Genomic DNA, 16,352 nt, shown 5'->3' on the forward strand with positions numbered 1-16,352 from the left:
TCTAAAGTCTCTGAGTCTCGTCTGGACTAAAGCCTCTGAGTCTCGTCTGGTCTAAAGTCTCTGAGTCTCGTCTGGACTAAAGCCTCTGAGTCTCGTCTGGACTAAAGTCTCTGAGTCTCGTCTGGACTAAAGTCTCTGAGTCTCGTCTGGTCTAAAGTCTCTGAGTCTCGTCTGGACTAAAGCCTCTGAGTCTCGTCTGGACTAAAGTCTCTGAGTCTCGTCTGGACTAAAGCCTCTGAGTCTCGTCTGGACTAAAGTCTCTGAGTCTCGTCTGGACTAAAGCCTCTGAGTCTCGTCTGGACTAAAGTCTCTGAGTCTCGTCTGGACTAAAGTCTCTGAGTCTCGTCTGGTCTAAAGCCTCTGAGTCTCGTCTGGTCTAAAGTCTCTGAGTCTCGTCTGGACTAAAGCCTCTGAGTCTCGTCTAAAGTCTCTGAGTCTCGTCTGGACTAAAGTCTCTGAGTCTCGTCTGGACTAAAGTCTCTGAGTCTCGTCTGGTCTAAAGTCTCTGAGTCTCGTCTGGACTAAAGCCTCTGAGTCTCGTCTGGACTAAAGTCTCTGAGTCTCGTCTGGTCTAAAGTCTCTGAGTCTCGTCTAAAGTCTCTGAGTCTCGTCTGGTCTAAAGTCTCTGAGTCTCGTCTAAAGTCTCTGAGTCTCGTCTGGACTAAAGTCTCTGAGTCTCGTCTGGACTAAAGTCTCTGAGTCTCGTCTGGTCTAAAGCCTCTGAGTCTCGTCTGGACTAAAGTCTCTGAGTCTCGTCTGGTCTAAAGTCTCTGAGTCTCGTCTGGACTAAAGCCTCTGAGTCTCGTCTGGTCTAAAGCCTCTGAGTCTCGTCTGGACTAAAGCCTCTGAGTCTCGTCTGGTCTAAAGTCTCTGAGTCTCGTCTGGACTAAAGCCTCTGAGTCTCGTCTGGACTAAAGCCTCTGAGTCTCGTCTGGTCTAAAGCCTCTGAGTCTCGTCTGGACTAAAGTCTCTGAGTCTCGTCTGGACTAAAGTCTCTGAGTCTCGTCTGGACTAAAGCCTCTGAGTCTCGTCTGGTCTAAAGCCTCTGAGTCTCGTCTGGACTAAAGTCTCACCTCTGAGTCTCGTCTGGACTAAAGTCTCTGAGTCTCGTCTGGACTAAAGCCTCTGAGTCTCGTCTGGACTAAAGCCTCTGAGTCTCGTCTGGACTAAAGCCTCTGAGTCTCGTCTGGTCTAAAGTCTCTGAGTCTCGTCTGGACTAAAGTCTCTGAGTCTCGTCTGGTCTAAAGCCTCTGAGTCTCGTCTGGTCTAAAGTCTCTGAGTCTCGTCTGGTCTAAAGTCTCTGAGTCTCGTCTGGACTAAAGCCTCTGAGTCTCGTCTGGACTAAAGCCTCTGAGTCTCGTCTGGTCTAAAGTCTCTGAGTCTCGTCTGGACTAAAGTCTCTGAGTCTCGTCTGGACTAAAGCCTCTGAGTCTCGTCTGGTCTAAAGCCTCTGAGTCTCGTCTGGACTAAAGTCTCTGAGTCTCGTCTGGACTAAAGCCTCTGAGTCTCGTCTGGACTAAAGCCTCTGAGTCTCGTCTGGACTAAAGCCTCTGAGTCTCGTCTGGTCTAAAGCCTCTGAGTCTCGTCTGGACTAAAGTCTCTGAGTCTCGTCTGGACTAAAGCCTCTGAGTCTCGTCTGGACTAAAGTCTCTGAGTCTCGTCTGGTCTAAAGTCTCTGAGTCTCGTCTGGTCTAAAGCCTCTGAGTCTCGTCTGGTCTAAAGCCTCTGAGTCCTCGTCTGGTCTAAAGTCTCTGAGTCTCGTCTGGACTAAAGCCTCTGAGTCTCGTCTGGACTAAAGCCTCTGAGTCTCGTCTGGTCTAAAGTCTCTGAGTCTCGTCTGGACTAAAGCCTCTGAGTCCTCGTCTGGTCTAAAGCCTCTGAGTCTCGTCTGGTCTAAAGCCTCTGAGTCTCGTCTGGTCTAAAGCCTCTGAGTCTCGTCTGGTCTAAAGTCTCTGAGTCTCGTCTGGTCTAAAGCCTCTGAGTCCTCGTCTGGTCTAAAGTCTCTGAGTCTCGTCTGGTCTAAAGCCTCTGAGTCTCGTCTGGTCTAAAGCCTCTGAGTCTCGTCTGGTCTAAAGTCTCTGAGTCTCGTCTGGACTAAAGTCTCTGAGTCTCGTCTGGACTAAAGTCTCTGAGTCTCGTCTGGTCTAAAGTCTCTGAGTCTCGTCTGGACTAAAGCCTCTGAGTCTCGTCTGGTCTAAAGTCTCTGAGTCTCGTCTGGTCTAAAGTCTCTGAGTCTCGTCTGGACTAAAGCCTCTGAGTCTCGTCTGGACTAAAGTCTCTGAGTCTCGTCTGGACTAAAGTCTCTGAGTCTCGTCTGGTCTAAAGCCTCTGAGTCTCGTCTGGTCTAAAGCCTCTGAGTCTCGTCTGGTCTAAAGTCTCTGAGTCTCGTCTGGACTAAAGTCTCTGAGTCTCGTCTGGACTAAAGTCTCTGAGTCTCGTCTGGTCTAAAGTCTCTGAGTCTCGTCTGGACTAAAGCCTCTGAGTCTCGTCTGGTCTAAAGTCTCTGAGTCTCGTCTGGTCTAAAGTCTCTGAGTCTCGTCTGGACTAAAGCCTCTGAGTCTCGTCTGGACTAAAGTCTCTGAGTCTCGTCTGGACTAAAGTCTCTGAGTCTCGTCTGGTCTAAAGCCTCTGAGTCTCGTCTGGACTAAAGTCTCTGAGTCTCGTCTGGACTAAAGTCTCTGAGTCTCGTCTAAAGTCTCTGAGTCTCGTCTGGACTAAAGTCTCTGAGTCTCGTCTGGACTAAAGTCTCTGAGTCTCGTCTGGACTAAAGTCTCTGAGTCTCGTCTGGACTAAAGCCTCTGAGTCTCGTCTAAAGTCTCTGAGTCTCGTCTAAAGTCTCTGAGTCTCGTCTGGTCTAAAGCCTCTGAGTCTCGTCTGGACTAAAGCCTCTGAGTCTCGTCTGGACTAAAGCCTCTGAGTCTCGTCTGGTCTAAAGTCTCTGAGTCTCGTCTAAAGTCTCTGAGTCTCGTCTGGTCTAAAGTCTCTGAGTCTCGTCTAAAGTCTCTGAGTCTCGTCTGGTCTAAAGTCTCTGAGTCTCGTCTAAAGTCTCTGAGTCTCGTCTGGTCTAAAGCCTCTGAGTCTCGTCTGGACTAAAGCCTCTGAGTCTCGTCTGGACTAAAGTCTCTGAGTCTCGTCTGGACTAAAGTCTCTGAGTCTCGTCTAAAGTCTCTGAGTCTCGTCTGGTCTAAAGTCTCTGAGTCTCGTCTAAAGTCTCTGAGTCTCGTCTGGACTAAAGCCTCTGAGTCTCGTCTGGACTAAAGCCTCTGAGTCTCGTCTAAAGTCTCTGAGTCTCGTCTAAAGTCTCTGAGTCTCGTCTCGTCTAAAGTCTCTGAGTCTCGTCTGGACTAAAGCCTCTGAGTCTCGTCTGGTCTAAAGTCTCTGAGTCTCGTCTGGTCTAAAGCCTCTGAGTCTCGTCTGGTCTAAAGTCTCTGAGTCTCGTCTGGACTAAAGCCTCTGAGTCTCGTCTGGTCTAAAGTCTCTGAGTCTCGTCTGGACTAAAGCCTCTGAGTCTCGTCTGGACTAAAGCCTCTGAGTCTCGTCTAAAGTCTCTGAGTCTCGTCTGGACTAAAGTCTCTGAGTCTCGTCTGGACTAAAGTCTCTGAGTCTCGTCTGGTCTAAAGTCTCTGAGTCTCGTCTGGACTAAAGTCTCTGAGTCTCGTCTGGACTAAAGTCTCTGAGTCTCGTCTGGACTAAAGCCTCTGAGTCTCGTCTGGACTAAAGTCTCTGAGTCTCGTCTGGACTAAAGCCTCTGAGTCTCGTCTGGACTAAAGTCTCTGAGTCTCGTCTGGACTAAAGTCTCTGAGTCTCGTCTGGTCTAAAGTCTCTGAGTCTCGTCTGGACTAAAGTCTCTGAGTCTCGTCTGGACTAAAGCCTCTGAGTCTCGTCTGGACTAAAGTCTCTGAGTCTCGTCTGGTCTAAAGTCTCTGAGTCTCGTCTGGACTAAAGTCTCTGAGTCTCGTCTGGACTAAAGTCTCTGAGTCTCGTCTGGACTAAAGTCTCTGAGTCTCGTCTGGACTAAAGTCTCTGAGTCTCGTCTGGACTAAAGCCTCTGAGTCTCGTCTGGACTAAAGCCTCTGAGTCTCGTCTGGTCTAAAGCCTCTGAGTCTCGTCTGGACTAAAGTCTCTGAGTCTCGTCTGGACTAAAGTCTCTGAGTCTCGTCTGGACTAAAGTCTCTGAGTCTCGTCTGGACTAAAGTCTCTGAGTCTCGTCTGGACTAAAGTCTCTGAGTCTCGTCTGGACTAAAGCCTCTGAGTCTCGTCTGGACTAAAGTCTCTGAGTCTCGTCTGGACTAAAGCCTCTGAGTCTCGTCTGGACTAAAGTCTCTGAGTCTCGTCTGGACTAAAGCCTCTGAGTCTCGTCTGGACTAAAGCCTCTGAGTCTCGTCTGGTCTAAAGCCTCTGAGTCTCGTCTGGTCTAAAGCCTCTGAGTCTCGTCTGGACTAAAGTCTCTGAGTCTCGTCTGGACTAAAGTCTCTGAGTCTCGTCTGGACTAAAGTCTCTGAGTCTCGTCTGGTCTAAAGTCTCTGAGTCTCGTCTGGACTAAAGTCTCTGAGTCTCGTCTGGACTAAAGTCTCTGAGTCTCGTCTGGTCTAAAGCCTCTGAGTCTCGTCTGGACTAAAGCCTCTGAGTCTCGTCTGGACTAAAGTCTCTGAGTCTCGTCTGGACTAAAGCCTCTGAGTCTCGTCTAAAGTCTCTGAGTCTCGTCTGGTCTAAAGCCTCTGAGTCTCGTCTGGACTAAAGCCTCTGAGTCTCGTCTGGACTAAAGCCTCTGAGTCTCGTCTGGTCTAAAGTCTCTGAGTCTCGTCTAAAGTCTCTGAGTCTCGTCTGGTCTAAAGTCTCTGAGTCTCGTCTAAAGTCTCTGAGTCTCGTCTGGTCTAAAGTCTCTGAGTCTCGTCTAAAGTCTCTGAGTCTCGTCTGGTCTAAAGCCTCTGAGTCTCGTCTGGACTAAAGCCTCTGAGTCTCGTCTGGACTAAAGTCTCTGAGTCTCGTCTGGACTAAAGTCTCTGAGTCTCGTCTAAAGTCTCTGAGTCTCGTCTGGTCTAAAGTCTCTGAGTCTCGTCTAAAGTCTCTGAGTCTCGTCTGGACTAAAGCCTCTGAGTCTCGTCTGGACTAAAGCCTCTGAGTCTCGTCTGGTCTAAAGTCTCTGAGTCTCGTCTGGTCTAAAGCCTCTGAGTCTCGTCTAAAGTCTCTGAGTCTCGTCTGGTCTAAAGTCTCTGAGTCTCGTCTGGACTAAAGCCTCTGAGTCTCGTCTGGTCTAAAGTCTCTGAGTCTCGTCTGGTCTAAAGCCTCTGAGTCTCGTCTGGTCTAAAGTCTCTGAGTCTCGTCTGGACTAAAGCCTCTGAGTCTCGTCTGGTCTAAAGTCTCTGAGTCTCGTCTAAAGCCTCTGAGTCTCGTCTGGTCTAAAGTCTCTGAGTCTCGTCTGGACTAAAGCCTCTGAGTCTCGTCTGGACTAAAGCCTCTGAGTCTCGTCTAAAGTCTCTGAGTCTCGTCTGGACTAAAGTCTCTGAGTCTCGTCTGGACTAAAGTCTCTGAGTCTCGTCTGGTCTAAAGTCTCTGAGTCTCGTCTGGACTAAAGTCTCTGAGTCTCGTCTGGACTAAAGTCTCTGAGTCTCGTCTGGACTAAAGCCTCTGAGTCTCGTCTGGACTAAAGTCTCTGAGTCTCGTCTGGACTAAAGCCTCTGAGTCTCGTCTGGACTAAAGTCTCTGAGTCTCGTCTGGACTAAAGTCTCTGAGTCTCGTCTGGTCTAAAGTCTCTGAGTCTCGTCTGGACTAAAGTCTCTGAGTCTCGTCTGGACTAAAGCCTCTGAGTCTCGTCTGGACTAAAGTCTCTGAGTCTCGTCTGGTCTAAAGTCTCTGAGTCTCGTCTGGACTAAAGTCTCTGAGTCTCGTCTGGACTAAAGTCTCTGAGTCTCGTCTGGACTAAAGTCTCTGAGTCTCGTCTGGACTAAAGTCTCTGAGTCTCGTCTGGACTAAAGCCTCTGAGTCTCGTCTGGACTAAAGCCTCTGAGTCTCGTCTGGACTAAAGTCTCTGAGTCTCGTCTGGTCTAAAGCCTCTGAGTCTCGTCTGGACTAAAGTCTCTGAGTCTCGTCTGGACTAAAGTCTCTGAGTCTCGTCTGGACTAAAGTCTCTGAGTCTCGTCTGGACTAAAGTCTCTGAGTCTCGTCTGGACTAAAGTCTCTGAGTCTCGTCTGGACTAAAGCCTCTGAGTCTCGTCTGGACTAAAGTCTCTGAGTCTCGTCTGGACTAAAGCCTCTGAGTCTCGTCTGGACTAAAGTCTCTGAGTCTCGTCTGGACTAAAGCCTCTGAGTCTCGTCTGGACTAAAGCCTCTGAGTCTCGTCTGGTCTAAAGCCTCTGAGTCTCGTCTGGTCTAAAGCCTCTGAGTCTCGTCTGGACTAAAGTCTCTGAGTCTCGTCTGGACTAAAGTCTCTGAGTCTCGTCTGGACTAAAGTCTCTGAGTCTCGTCTGGTCTAAAGTCTCTGAGTCTCGTCTGGACTAAAGTCTCTGAGTCTCGTCTGGTCTAAAGCCTCTGAGTCTCGTCTGGACTAAAGTCTCTGAGTCTCGTCTGGTCTAAAGCCTCTGAGTCTCGTCTGGACTAAAGCCTCTGAGTCTCGTCTGGTCTAAAGCCTCTGAGTCTCGTCTGGACTAAAGCCTCTGAGTCTCGTCTGGTCTAAAGTCTCTGAGTCTCGTCTGGTCTAAAGCCTCTGAGTCTCGTCTGGACTAAAGCCTCTGAGTCTCGTCTGGACTAAAGTCTCTGAGTCTCGTCTGGTCTAAAGTCTCTGAGTCTCGTCTAAAGTCTCTGAGTCTCGTCTGGTCTAAAGTCTCTGAGTCTCGTCTAAAGTCTCTGAGTCTCGTCTGGACTAAAGTCTCTGAGTCTCGTCTGGACTAAAGTCTCTGAGTCTCGTCTGGTCTAAAGCCTCTGAGTCTCGTCTGGTCTAAAGTCTCTGAGTCTCGTCTGGACTAAAGCCTCTGAGTCTCGTCTGGACTAAAGCCTCTGAGTCTCGTCTGGACTAAAGCCTCTGAGTCTCGTCTGGTCTAAAGTCTCTGAGTCTCGTCTGGTCTAAAGCCTCTGAGTCTCGTCTGGACTAAAGCCTCTGAGTCTCGTCTGGACTAAAGCCTCTGAGTCTCGTCTGGTCTAAAGTCTCTGAGTCTCGTCTGGTCTAAAGTCTCTGAGTCTCGTCTGGTCTAAAGCCTCTGAGTCTCGTCTGGACTAAAGCCTCTGAGTCTCGTCTGGACTAAAGTCTCTGAGTCTCGTCTGGACTAAAGCCTCTGAGTCTCGTCTGGACTAAAGTCTCTGAGTCTCGTCTGGACTAAAGCCTCTGAGTCTCGTCTGGACTAAAGTCTCTGAGTCTCGTCTGGACTAAAGTCTCTGAGTCTCGTCTGGTCTAAAGCCTCTGAGTCTCGTCTGGTCTAAAGCCTCTGAGTCTCGTCTGGTCTAAAGCCTCTGAGTCTCGTCTGGTCTAAAGTCTCTGAGTCTCGTCTGGTCTAAAGCCTCTGAGTCTCGTCTGGTCTAAAGTCTCTGAGTCTCGTCTGGACTAAAGCCTCTGAGTCTCGTCTAAAGTCTCTGAGTCTCGTCTGGACTAAAGTCTCTGAGTCTCGTCTGGACTAAAGTCTCTGAGTCTCGTCTGGTCTAAAGTCTCTGAGTCTCGTCTGGACTAAAGCCTCTGAGTCTCGTCTGGACTAAAGTCTCTGAGTCTCGTCTGGTCTAAAGTCTCTGAGTCTCGTCTAAAGTCTCTGAGTCTCGTCTGGTCTAAAGTCTCTGAGTCTCGTCTAAAGTCTCTGAGTCTCGTCTGGACTAAAGTCTCTGAGTCTCGTCTGGACTAAAGTCTCTGAGTCTCGTCTGGTCTAAAGCCTCTGAGTCTCGTCTGGACTAAAGTCTCTGAGTCTCGTCTGGTCTAAAGTCTCTGAGTCTCGTCTGGACTAAAGCCTCTGAGTCTCGTCTGGTCTAAAGTCTCTGAGTCTCGTCTGGACTAAAGTCTCTGAGTCTCGTCTGGTCTAAAGCCTCTGAGTCTCGTCTGGTCTAAAGTCTCTGAGTCTCGTCTGGACTAAAGCCTCTGAGTCTCGTCTGGTCTAAAGTCTCTGAGTCTCGTCTGGACTAAAGCCTCTGAGTCTCGTCTGGACTAAAGTCTCTGAGTCTCGTCTGGACTAAAGTCTCTGAGTCTCGTCTGGTCTAAAGTCTCTGAGTCTCGTCTGGACTAAAGCCTCTGAGTCTCGTCTGGACTAAAGTCTCTGAGTCTCGTCTGGACTAAAGCCTCTGAGTCTCGTCTGGACTAAAGTCTCTGAGTCTCGTCTGGACTAAAGCCTCTGAGTCTCGTCTGGACTAAAGTCTCTGAGTCTCGTCTGGACTAAAGTCTCTGAGTCTCGTCTGGTCTAAAGCCTCTGAGTCTCGTCTGGTCTAAAGTCTCTGAGTCTCGTCTGGACTAAAGCCTCTGAGTCTCGTCTAAAGCCTCTGAGTCTCGTCTAAAGTCTCTGAGTCTCGTCTGGACTAAAGTCTCTGAGTCTCGTCTGGACTAAAGTCTCTGAGTCTCGTCTGGTCTAAAGCCTCTGAGTCTCGTCTGGACTAAAGTCTCTGAGTCTCGTCTGGTCTAAAGTCTCTGAGTCTCGTCTGGACTAAAGTCTCTGAGTCTCGTCTGGACTAAAGTCTCTGAGTCTCGTCTGGTCTAAAGTCTCTGAGTCTCGTCTGGACTAAAGCCTCTGAGTCTCGTCTGGACTAAAGTCTCTGAGTCTCGTCTGGTCTAAAGTCTCTGAGTCTCGTCTGGTCTAAAGCCTCTGAGTCTCGTCTGGACTAAAGCCTCTGAGTCTCGTCTGGTCTAAAGTCTCTGAGTCTCGTCTGGTCTAAAGCCTCTGAGTCTCGTCTGGACTAAAGTCTCTGAGTCTCGTCTGGACTAAAGTCTCTGAGTCTCGTCTGGACTAAAGCCTCTGAGTCTCGTCTGGACTAAAGCCTCTGAGTCTCGTCTGGTCTAAAGTCTCTGAGTCTCGTCTGGTCTAAAGCCTCTGAGTCTCGTCTGGTCTAAAGTCTCTGAGTCTCGTCTGGACTAAAGCCTCTGAGTCTCGTCTGGACTAAAGCCTCTGAGTCTCGTCTGGTCTAAAGTCTCTGAGTCTCGTCTGGTCTAAAGCCTCTGAGTCTCGTCTGGACTAAAGTCTCTGAGTCTCGTCTGGACTAAAGCCTCTGAGTCTCGTCTGGACTAAAGCCTCTGAGTCTCGTCTGGTCTAAAGTCTCTGAGTCTCGTCTGGTCTAAAGCCTCTGAGTCTCGTCTGGACTAAAGTCTCTGAGTCTCGTCTGGACTAAAGTCTCTGAGTCTCGTCTGGACTAAAGCCTCTGAGTCTCGTCTGGACTAAAGCCTCTGAGTCTCGTCTGGACTAAAGTCTCTGAGTCTCGTCTGGACTAAAGTCTCTGAGTCTCGTCTGGACTAAAGCCTCTGAGTCTCGTCTGGACTAAAGTCTCTGAGTCTCGTCTGGTCTAAAGTCTCTGAGTCTCGTCTGGACTAAAGCCTCTGAGTCTCGTCTGGTCTAAAGTCTCTGAGTCTCGTCTGGACTAAAGCCTCTGAGTCTCGTCTCGTCTAAAGTCTCTGAGTCTCGTCTAAAGTCTCTGAGTCTCGTCTGGTCTAAAGCCTCTGAGTCTCGTCTGGACTAAAGCCTCTGAGTCTCGTCTGGACTAAAGTCTCTGAGTCTCGTCTGGACTAAAGTCTCTGAGTCTCGTCTGGACTAAAGCCTCTGAGTCTCGTCTGGACTAAAGTCTCTGAGTCTCGTCTGGACTAAAGCCTCTGAGTCTCGTCTCGTCTAAAGCCTCTGAGTCTCGTCTAAAGTCTCTGAGTCTCGTCTGGTCTAAAGCCTCTGAGTCTCGTCTGGACTAAAGCCTCTGAGTCTCGTCTGGACTAAAGTCTCTGAGTCTCGTCTGGACTAAAGTCTCTGAGTCTCGTCTGGACTAAAGCCTCTGAGTCTCGTCTGGACTAAAGTCTCTGAGTCTCGTCTGGACTAAAGCCTCTGAGTCTCGTCTCGTCTAAAGCCTCTGAGTCTCGTCTGGACTAAAGTCTCTGAGTCTCGTCTCGTCTAAAGTCTCTGAGTCTCGTCTGGACTAAAGTCTCTGAGTCTCGTCTCGTCTAAAGTCTCTGAGTCTCGTCTGGACTAAAGTCTCTGAGTCTCGTCTCGTCTAAAGTCTCTGAGTCTCGTCTGGTCTAAAGCCTCTGAGTCTCGTCTGGACTAAAGTCTCTGAGTCTCGTCTGGACTAAAGCCTCTGAGTCTCGTCTGGTCTAAAGCCTCTGAGTCTCGTCTGGTCTAAAGCCTCTGAGTCTCGTCTCGTCTAAAGTCTCTGAGTCTCGTCTGGACTAAAGCCTCTGAGTCTCGTCTGGACTAAAGCCTCTGAGTCTCGTCTGGACTAAAGCCTCTGAGTCTCGTCTAAAGTCTCTGAGTCTCGTCTCGTCTAAAGCCTCTGAGTCTCGTCTGGACTAAAGTCTCTGAGTCTCGTCTCGTCTAAAGTCTCTGAGTCTCGTCTCGTCTAAAGTCTCTGAGTCTCGTCTCGTCTAAAGTCTCTGAGTCTCGTCTGGACTAAAGTCTCTGAGTCTCGTCTGGTCTAAAGCCTCTGAGTCTCGTCTGGACTAAAGTCTCTGAGTCTCGTCTGGTCTAAAGCCTCTGAGTCTCGTCTCGTCTAAAGTCTCTGAGTCTCGTCTAAAGTCTCTGAGTCTCGTCTCGTCTAAAGCCTCTGAGTCTCGTCTGGTCTAAAGCCTCTGAGTCTCGTCTGGACTAAAGTCTCTGAGTCTCGTCTAAAGCCTCTGAGTCTCGTCTGGACTAAAGTCTCTGAGTCTCGTCTAAAGTCTCTGAGTCTCGTCTGGTCTAAAGCCTCTGAGTCTCGTCTCGTCTAAAGTCTCTGAGTCTCGTCTCGTCTAAAGCCTCTGAGTCTCGTCTGGTCTAAAGCCTCTGAGTCTCGTCTGGACTAAAGTCTCTGAGTCTCGTCTAAAGTCTCTGAGTCTCGTCTGGTCTAAAGCCTCTGAGTCTCGTCTCGTCTAAAGCCTCTGAGTCTCGTCTAAAGTCTCTGAGTCTCGTCTGGACTAAAGTCTCTGAGTCTCGTCTGGACTAAAGCCTCTGAGTCTCGTCTGGACTAAAGTCTCTGAGTCTCGTCTGGACTAAAGTCTCTGAGTCTCGTCTAAAGCCTCTGAGTCTCGTCTCGTCTAAAGTCTCTGAGTCTCGTCTGGTCTAAAGTCTCTGAGTCTCGTCTGGTCTAAAGTCTCTGAGTCTCGTCTGGTCTAAAGTCTCTGAGTCTCGTCTCGTCTAAAGTCTCTGAGTCTCGTCTGGACTAAAGTCTCTGAGTCTCGTCTAAAGTCTCTGAGTCTCGTCTGGTCTAAAGCCTCACCTCTGAGTCTCGTCTGGACTAAAGCCTCTGAGTCTCGTCTGGACTAAAGCCTCTGAGTCTCGTCTGGACTAAAGTCTCTGAGTCTCGTCTGGACTAAAGTCTCACCTCTGAGTCTCGTCTGGACTAAAGTCTCTGAGTCTCGTCTGGACTAAAGTCTCTGAGTCTCGTCTAAAGTCTCTGAGTCTCGTCTGGACTAAAGCCTCTGAGTCTCGTCTGGACTAAAGTCTCTGAGTCTCGTCTAAAGTCTCTGAGTCTCGTCTGGACTAAAGCCTCTGAGTCTCGTCTGGACTAAAGTCTCTGAGTCTCGTCTAAAGTCTCTGAGTCTCGTCTGGACTAAAGCCTCACCTCTGAGTCCTCGTCTGGCCCGGGCTCCTCCTCCAGGTTCTCCTCTCCGCTCGCTGGTCTCTCCTCGGGGCCGTCGCTCGTCTTGGTGCCGTTGAGCTTCGGTTCCTCCAGGACTTTGGTGGGACTGGAACCTGTGACCTCAGAGGCCGCACTCTGAGGCGCCGCGTCGGCCATCGCTGAAACAAACACGGGTTCAGGATTACATGGAGCTCCATCACCAAGAGGAACATCTGTGCAGAGGAACATAGTGTACAGGAACATCTGTGCAGAGGATCATAGTGTACAGGAACATCTGTGCAGAGGATCATAGTGTACAGGAACATCTGTGCAGAGGATCATAGTGTACAGGAACATCTGTGCAGAGGAACATAGTGTACAGGAACATCTGTGCAGAGGATCATAGTGTACAGGAACATCTGTGCAGAGGATCATAGTGTACAGGAACATCTGTGCAGAGGATCATAGTGTACAGGAACATCTGTGCAGAGGATCATAGTGTACAGGAACATCTGTGCAGAGGATCATAGTGTACAGGAACATCTGTGCAGAGTCTGGGCTGGAAATCCCAAGGTCAAAGTGGAAACACCTCCAAAGGTGGTGGAGAACGACCGAGCCAAGATCCTGTGGGACGTCCAGATCCAGACGGACAGAAGGTGATGAACCAACCGGACATTGTGGTGGTGACAAAGAGCAGAGGAAACATCACCAAGACTTCAACATCAGGAAAAAGGAACAGGAGAAACTAGAGAAACACCAGGAGCTCAGAGAAGAGCTGGAGAAAACCTGGAGGGTGAAGCATCAGTGGAGCCACTCGGGGCAGTGACCCCCAAACTGGAGGAGCGGCTCCAGCAGATCCCAGGAAATACATCAGACTCTCGGTCCAGAAAAGATACTGAACCCTCAGGTACCGACGGGAGAGGACCCGAGCAGGAGGAGGAAGAGACAGCCCGCGGAGGGTGAGGAAGAGCTTTTTTTTAAAATATATATATATATATATACACTGCGTTCCAAATTATTATGCAAATTGTATTTTTGTGTCAAAAAGCTAAAAAAAAAAACAATAATAATGAAACTCATGGATGGTGTCGTGTCTCAGGCTCTATGAATCACTGACATTAATCTCAGAGACCTGGATGATCAGTTTTCAGGTTAAGCCCAGTTAAGGGAAAAACTAATGAAAAAGGATGTTCCACTTTATTATGCAGATCATCATTTTCAAGCAATATGGGAAAGAAAAAGGATCTTTCTGCTGATGAAAAGTGTGAAATAGTTGAATGTCTTGGTCTAGGTATGAAAACCTTCGATATTTCATGAAAGATGAAGCTTAATCATCGAACTGATCAGAGATTTGTGGATGATTCAGACACACTCGGGTTTGTGCAGATAAAGGCACAATGAGGACGGTTTCTGCCAGACAAATACATCAGATGAAGAGAACAGATGCCACAAAGCAGCAGACAGGTATGTGAAGCTGCTGGTGCCTCTGGAGTCTCTGAACATGAAGGTGTCGGACCCTCCAGAGGCTGCAGTTGTGCATAAACCTTCTCTCCGGCCTCCCCTAAACTGTTCACTGAAGCTGAAGCAGAAACGGCTGCAGTGGCTCAGAAATACATGAGACTCATTTTCAAACAGTCTTTTTCACTGATGAGGCCGTGTGACCCTGGATGGTCAGATGGATGGAGGAGAATGGCCACATGTCCCAACAAGGCTGTGACGTCAGTAAGGAGGGGGCGGAGTCAGAATCATGGGGAGAGAGCTGGTCAGTCCTTTAGGCTCCCTGAAGGCGTGAAAATGACCTCTTTCTTCTAAGCTACAAAAAGAACAAACTCCTCTTCCTCATGACAACGCCCCATGTCCTGCTGTAAAGAAAACCTCTGCATCACTGGCTGCTCTGGGCAGAAAAGGAGATAAACTCATGATGTGGACCCCCTCCTCCCCTGACCTCAGCCCTATTGAGAATCTTCTGAAAAACTTCTCTAAGGGTGGGAGGCAGTTTTCATCCAAACAGCAGCTCTGAGGTTATTCTAACATCCTGCAAACACATCCAAGCAGAAACTGTCCAAAAACTCACAAGTTTAATGGATTTAAGAATTTTGAAGCTGCTCAAAGAAGCTCCTCTGGTAAAATATAACTTGACCTGTTAATATTTTTTTGATTGAAATATCTTTTGATTTCAGTAAATATGACCTCCTAATGCTGCAAATACAACAAATGACCATTTTCAGTTCATTACAAGCTTTAAAATGTATTGAAACGATGAGTTGCAGAATCATTTGGAACAGTAGATTTTGAGGTTTTTACTATATTTATTTTTGATAAAAATACTGTTTTCACTGGGAGATTTTTTCAACCACATTTAAATGATCCTCGACCAGTTACAGACTTGAAAATTATGCTGACTCTCATTTGAGTCGACAGTTTAGAAAATCTTAGAAAAAAGTCATTTGCATAATCATTTGGAACGCGGTGTAATATGAGGCAGGTTTCGTGTCTTACTTTCATTCTTTCCCCATAATTCATGGACATTTCCAAAACAAAGCAAAACATGTACAACAGTAGCATCAGACTGAGCTTCATCAGGTCCTGTAGAGTCAGGTCGAGGACGAGCGAAGACACAAATATTCAAATGGAAAAGTGAGACATAAACAATAAGGATTTTTATCAACAAAACTGAACTCTCTGTTTTATGATTTTATTTTTCTGAAAAATGTTTCACCAAACCCACAGTTATATCGAATCGATATCGGTAAATCTGGCCTGAATATCGAGATGTGACATGTCGTCCATGTCGTTAATAGAGATAAATACTTTGTCAGATGCAGAGATGCAGCTGCTCCGCATCGACACAAATACAGACAAGACACAAGACAATTCACACAGACATTATAAACTATCGTCCAGTCGCCAGAACATTTGGATTTATGACTTTAGCTCCTGGTTCAGTTTCAGGATGGACTGTATAGAATTGTAATTGCTTGTAAACACTGTAAATATTGTATCTGAATGTTTGATCCTTTTGCCGGTGCCTTATATGTGTTTTATATTGTGAACGGACTCTAAAGTCAGAGGCTCATTGGTCACTGTTTAAACCTGCGGTCACTTTGCCTCTGCCCCGGTGTAAAGATTTTAAACTACCCCCCATTTCAGGCTACCCCCCGGTAATTTGAAATCAGTTTCAAGTTACCCCCGGGGGTAAGATGAACGCGATTTCAAGCTACCCCCCCTGATTTCAGATTACCCCCCTCTCAACTGCTTTCTTCATCCATAAAATACCTTACAGGAACCGCAGTTGGAGCCGTAACCTAAAGGATAGTGGAGTTTGCGAACTAAAGCTAACATTACCGTAGCCCTAACCTTAAGTTTACGAACTAAAGCTAACATTACCGTAGCCCTAACCTTAAGTTTACGAACTAAAGCTAACCTTACCGTAGCCCTAACCTTAAGTTTACGAACTAAAGCTAACCTTACCGTAGCCCTAACCTTAAGTTTACGAACTAAAGCTAACCTTACCGTAGCCCTAAACTTAAGTTTACGAACTAAAGCTAACATTACCGTAGCCCTAACCTTAAGTTTACGAACTAAAGCTAACCTTACCGTAGCCCTAACCTTAAGTTTACGAACTAAAGCTAACCTTACCGTAGCCCTAAACTTAAGTTTACGAACTAAAGCTAACATTACCGTAGCCCTAAACTTAAGTTTACGAACTAAAGCTAACATTACCGTAGCCCTAACCTTAAGTTTACGAACTAAAGCTAACCTTACCGTAGCCCTAACCTTAAGTTTACGAACTAAAGCTAACCTTACCGTAGCCCTAAACTTAAGTTTACGAACTAAAGCTAACATTACCGTAGCCCTAACCTTAAGTTTACGAACTAAAGCTAACATTACCGTAGCCCTAAACTTAAGGATAGTGGAGTTTCCGAACAAAAGCTAACCTTACCAGATGAAAAGTTACGAGAGTTGTAGCTATTATTAGCAATTAACATCCGGGCATTTTCTATTTAACACAGCCGTGCCAAACAAACAATACATATTGTGGCGGGGGTAATCTGAAATCAGGGGGGGTAACTTGAAATCAGTTTCAGGTTACCCCCGGGGGTAATTTGAAATCGATTTCAAGTTACCCCCCGGTAGTCTGAAATCAATTTCAAAGTACCGGGGGGTAAGGTGAATGGGGGGGTAGTTTGAAATCGCTACACCGGGACCACAGAGGAAAACGAGCTCGTAGCATCTCTGTCTGTGCAATGTCCCTGTCAAATAAAGAAAGAAATAAAAAATAAATAAAAAAGATGGACAAAGGAGTTCTTCAATCTGACCTTATTGAAGTGCGGCCCCGGTATCGCCGCCCTGGTGGTGACAGCTCATATTCTGGGTTCAGAACATGGCTGGGGTCAGAGGTCATGTTCTCAGCTGCAAGTGTGTTGTTATGGTACACGGCCTCGTCAGTAATAATAATAATAATAATAATAATAATAATAATAATAATAATAATAATAATAATAATAATAATAATAATAATAATAATAATAATAATAATAATAATAATAACAATAATAATAATAATATATCGTGTCCACAGGCTCTCCTGGAGGGCCGGGTTTGGCCCGCGGGCCGGACGCCTGATTTAGTGAAACTTTCGATTCTACAAAAATGTAAAATCT

The 16,352-nt window shown here is 47.4% G+C and overlaps 1 protein-coding gene across 1 annotated transcript in view; it reads right to left on the reverse strand.

Moving 5' to 3' along the window:
• Nucleotides 1-11,865, reverse strand: part of LOC306978808 (uncharacterized protein) — a gene marked incomplete at both ends in the record, with an annotated part of 43,966 nt that extends 32,101 nt beyond the window's left edge. Inside the window, one exon of the mRNA XM_079577488.1 lies at nt 11,692-11,865. Coding sequence (XP_079433614.1) covers nt 11,692-11,865 — 174 coding nt within the window. The remainder of the gene's footprint in view (nt 1-11,691) is intronic.
• Nucleotides 11,866-16,352: the final 4,487 nt, after the last annotated feature.

Source organism: Gobius niger (genome assembly GCF_951799975.1).
Source record: "Gobius niger genome assembly, chromosome: 19".
Lineage (NCBI taxonomy): Eukaryota > Metazoa > Chordata > Actinopteri > Gobiiformes > Gobiidae > Gobius > Gobius niger.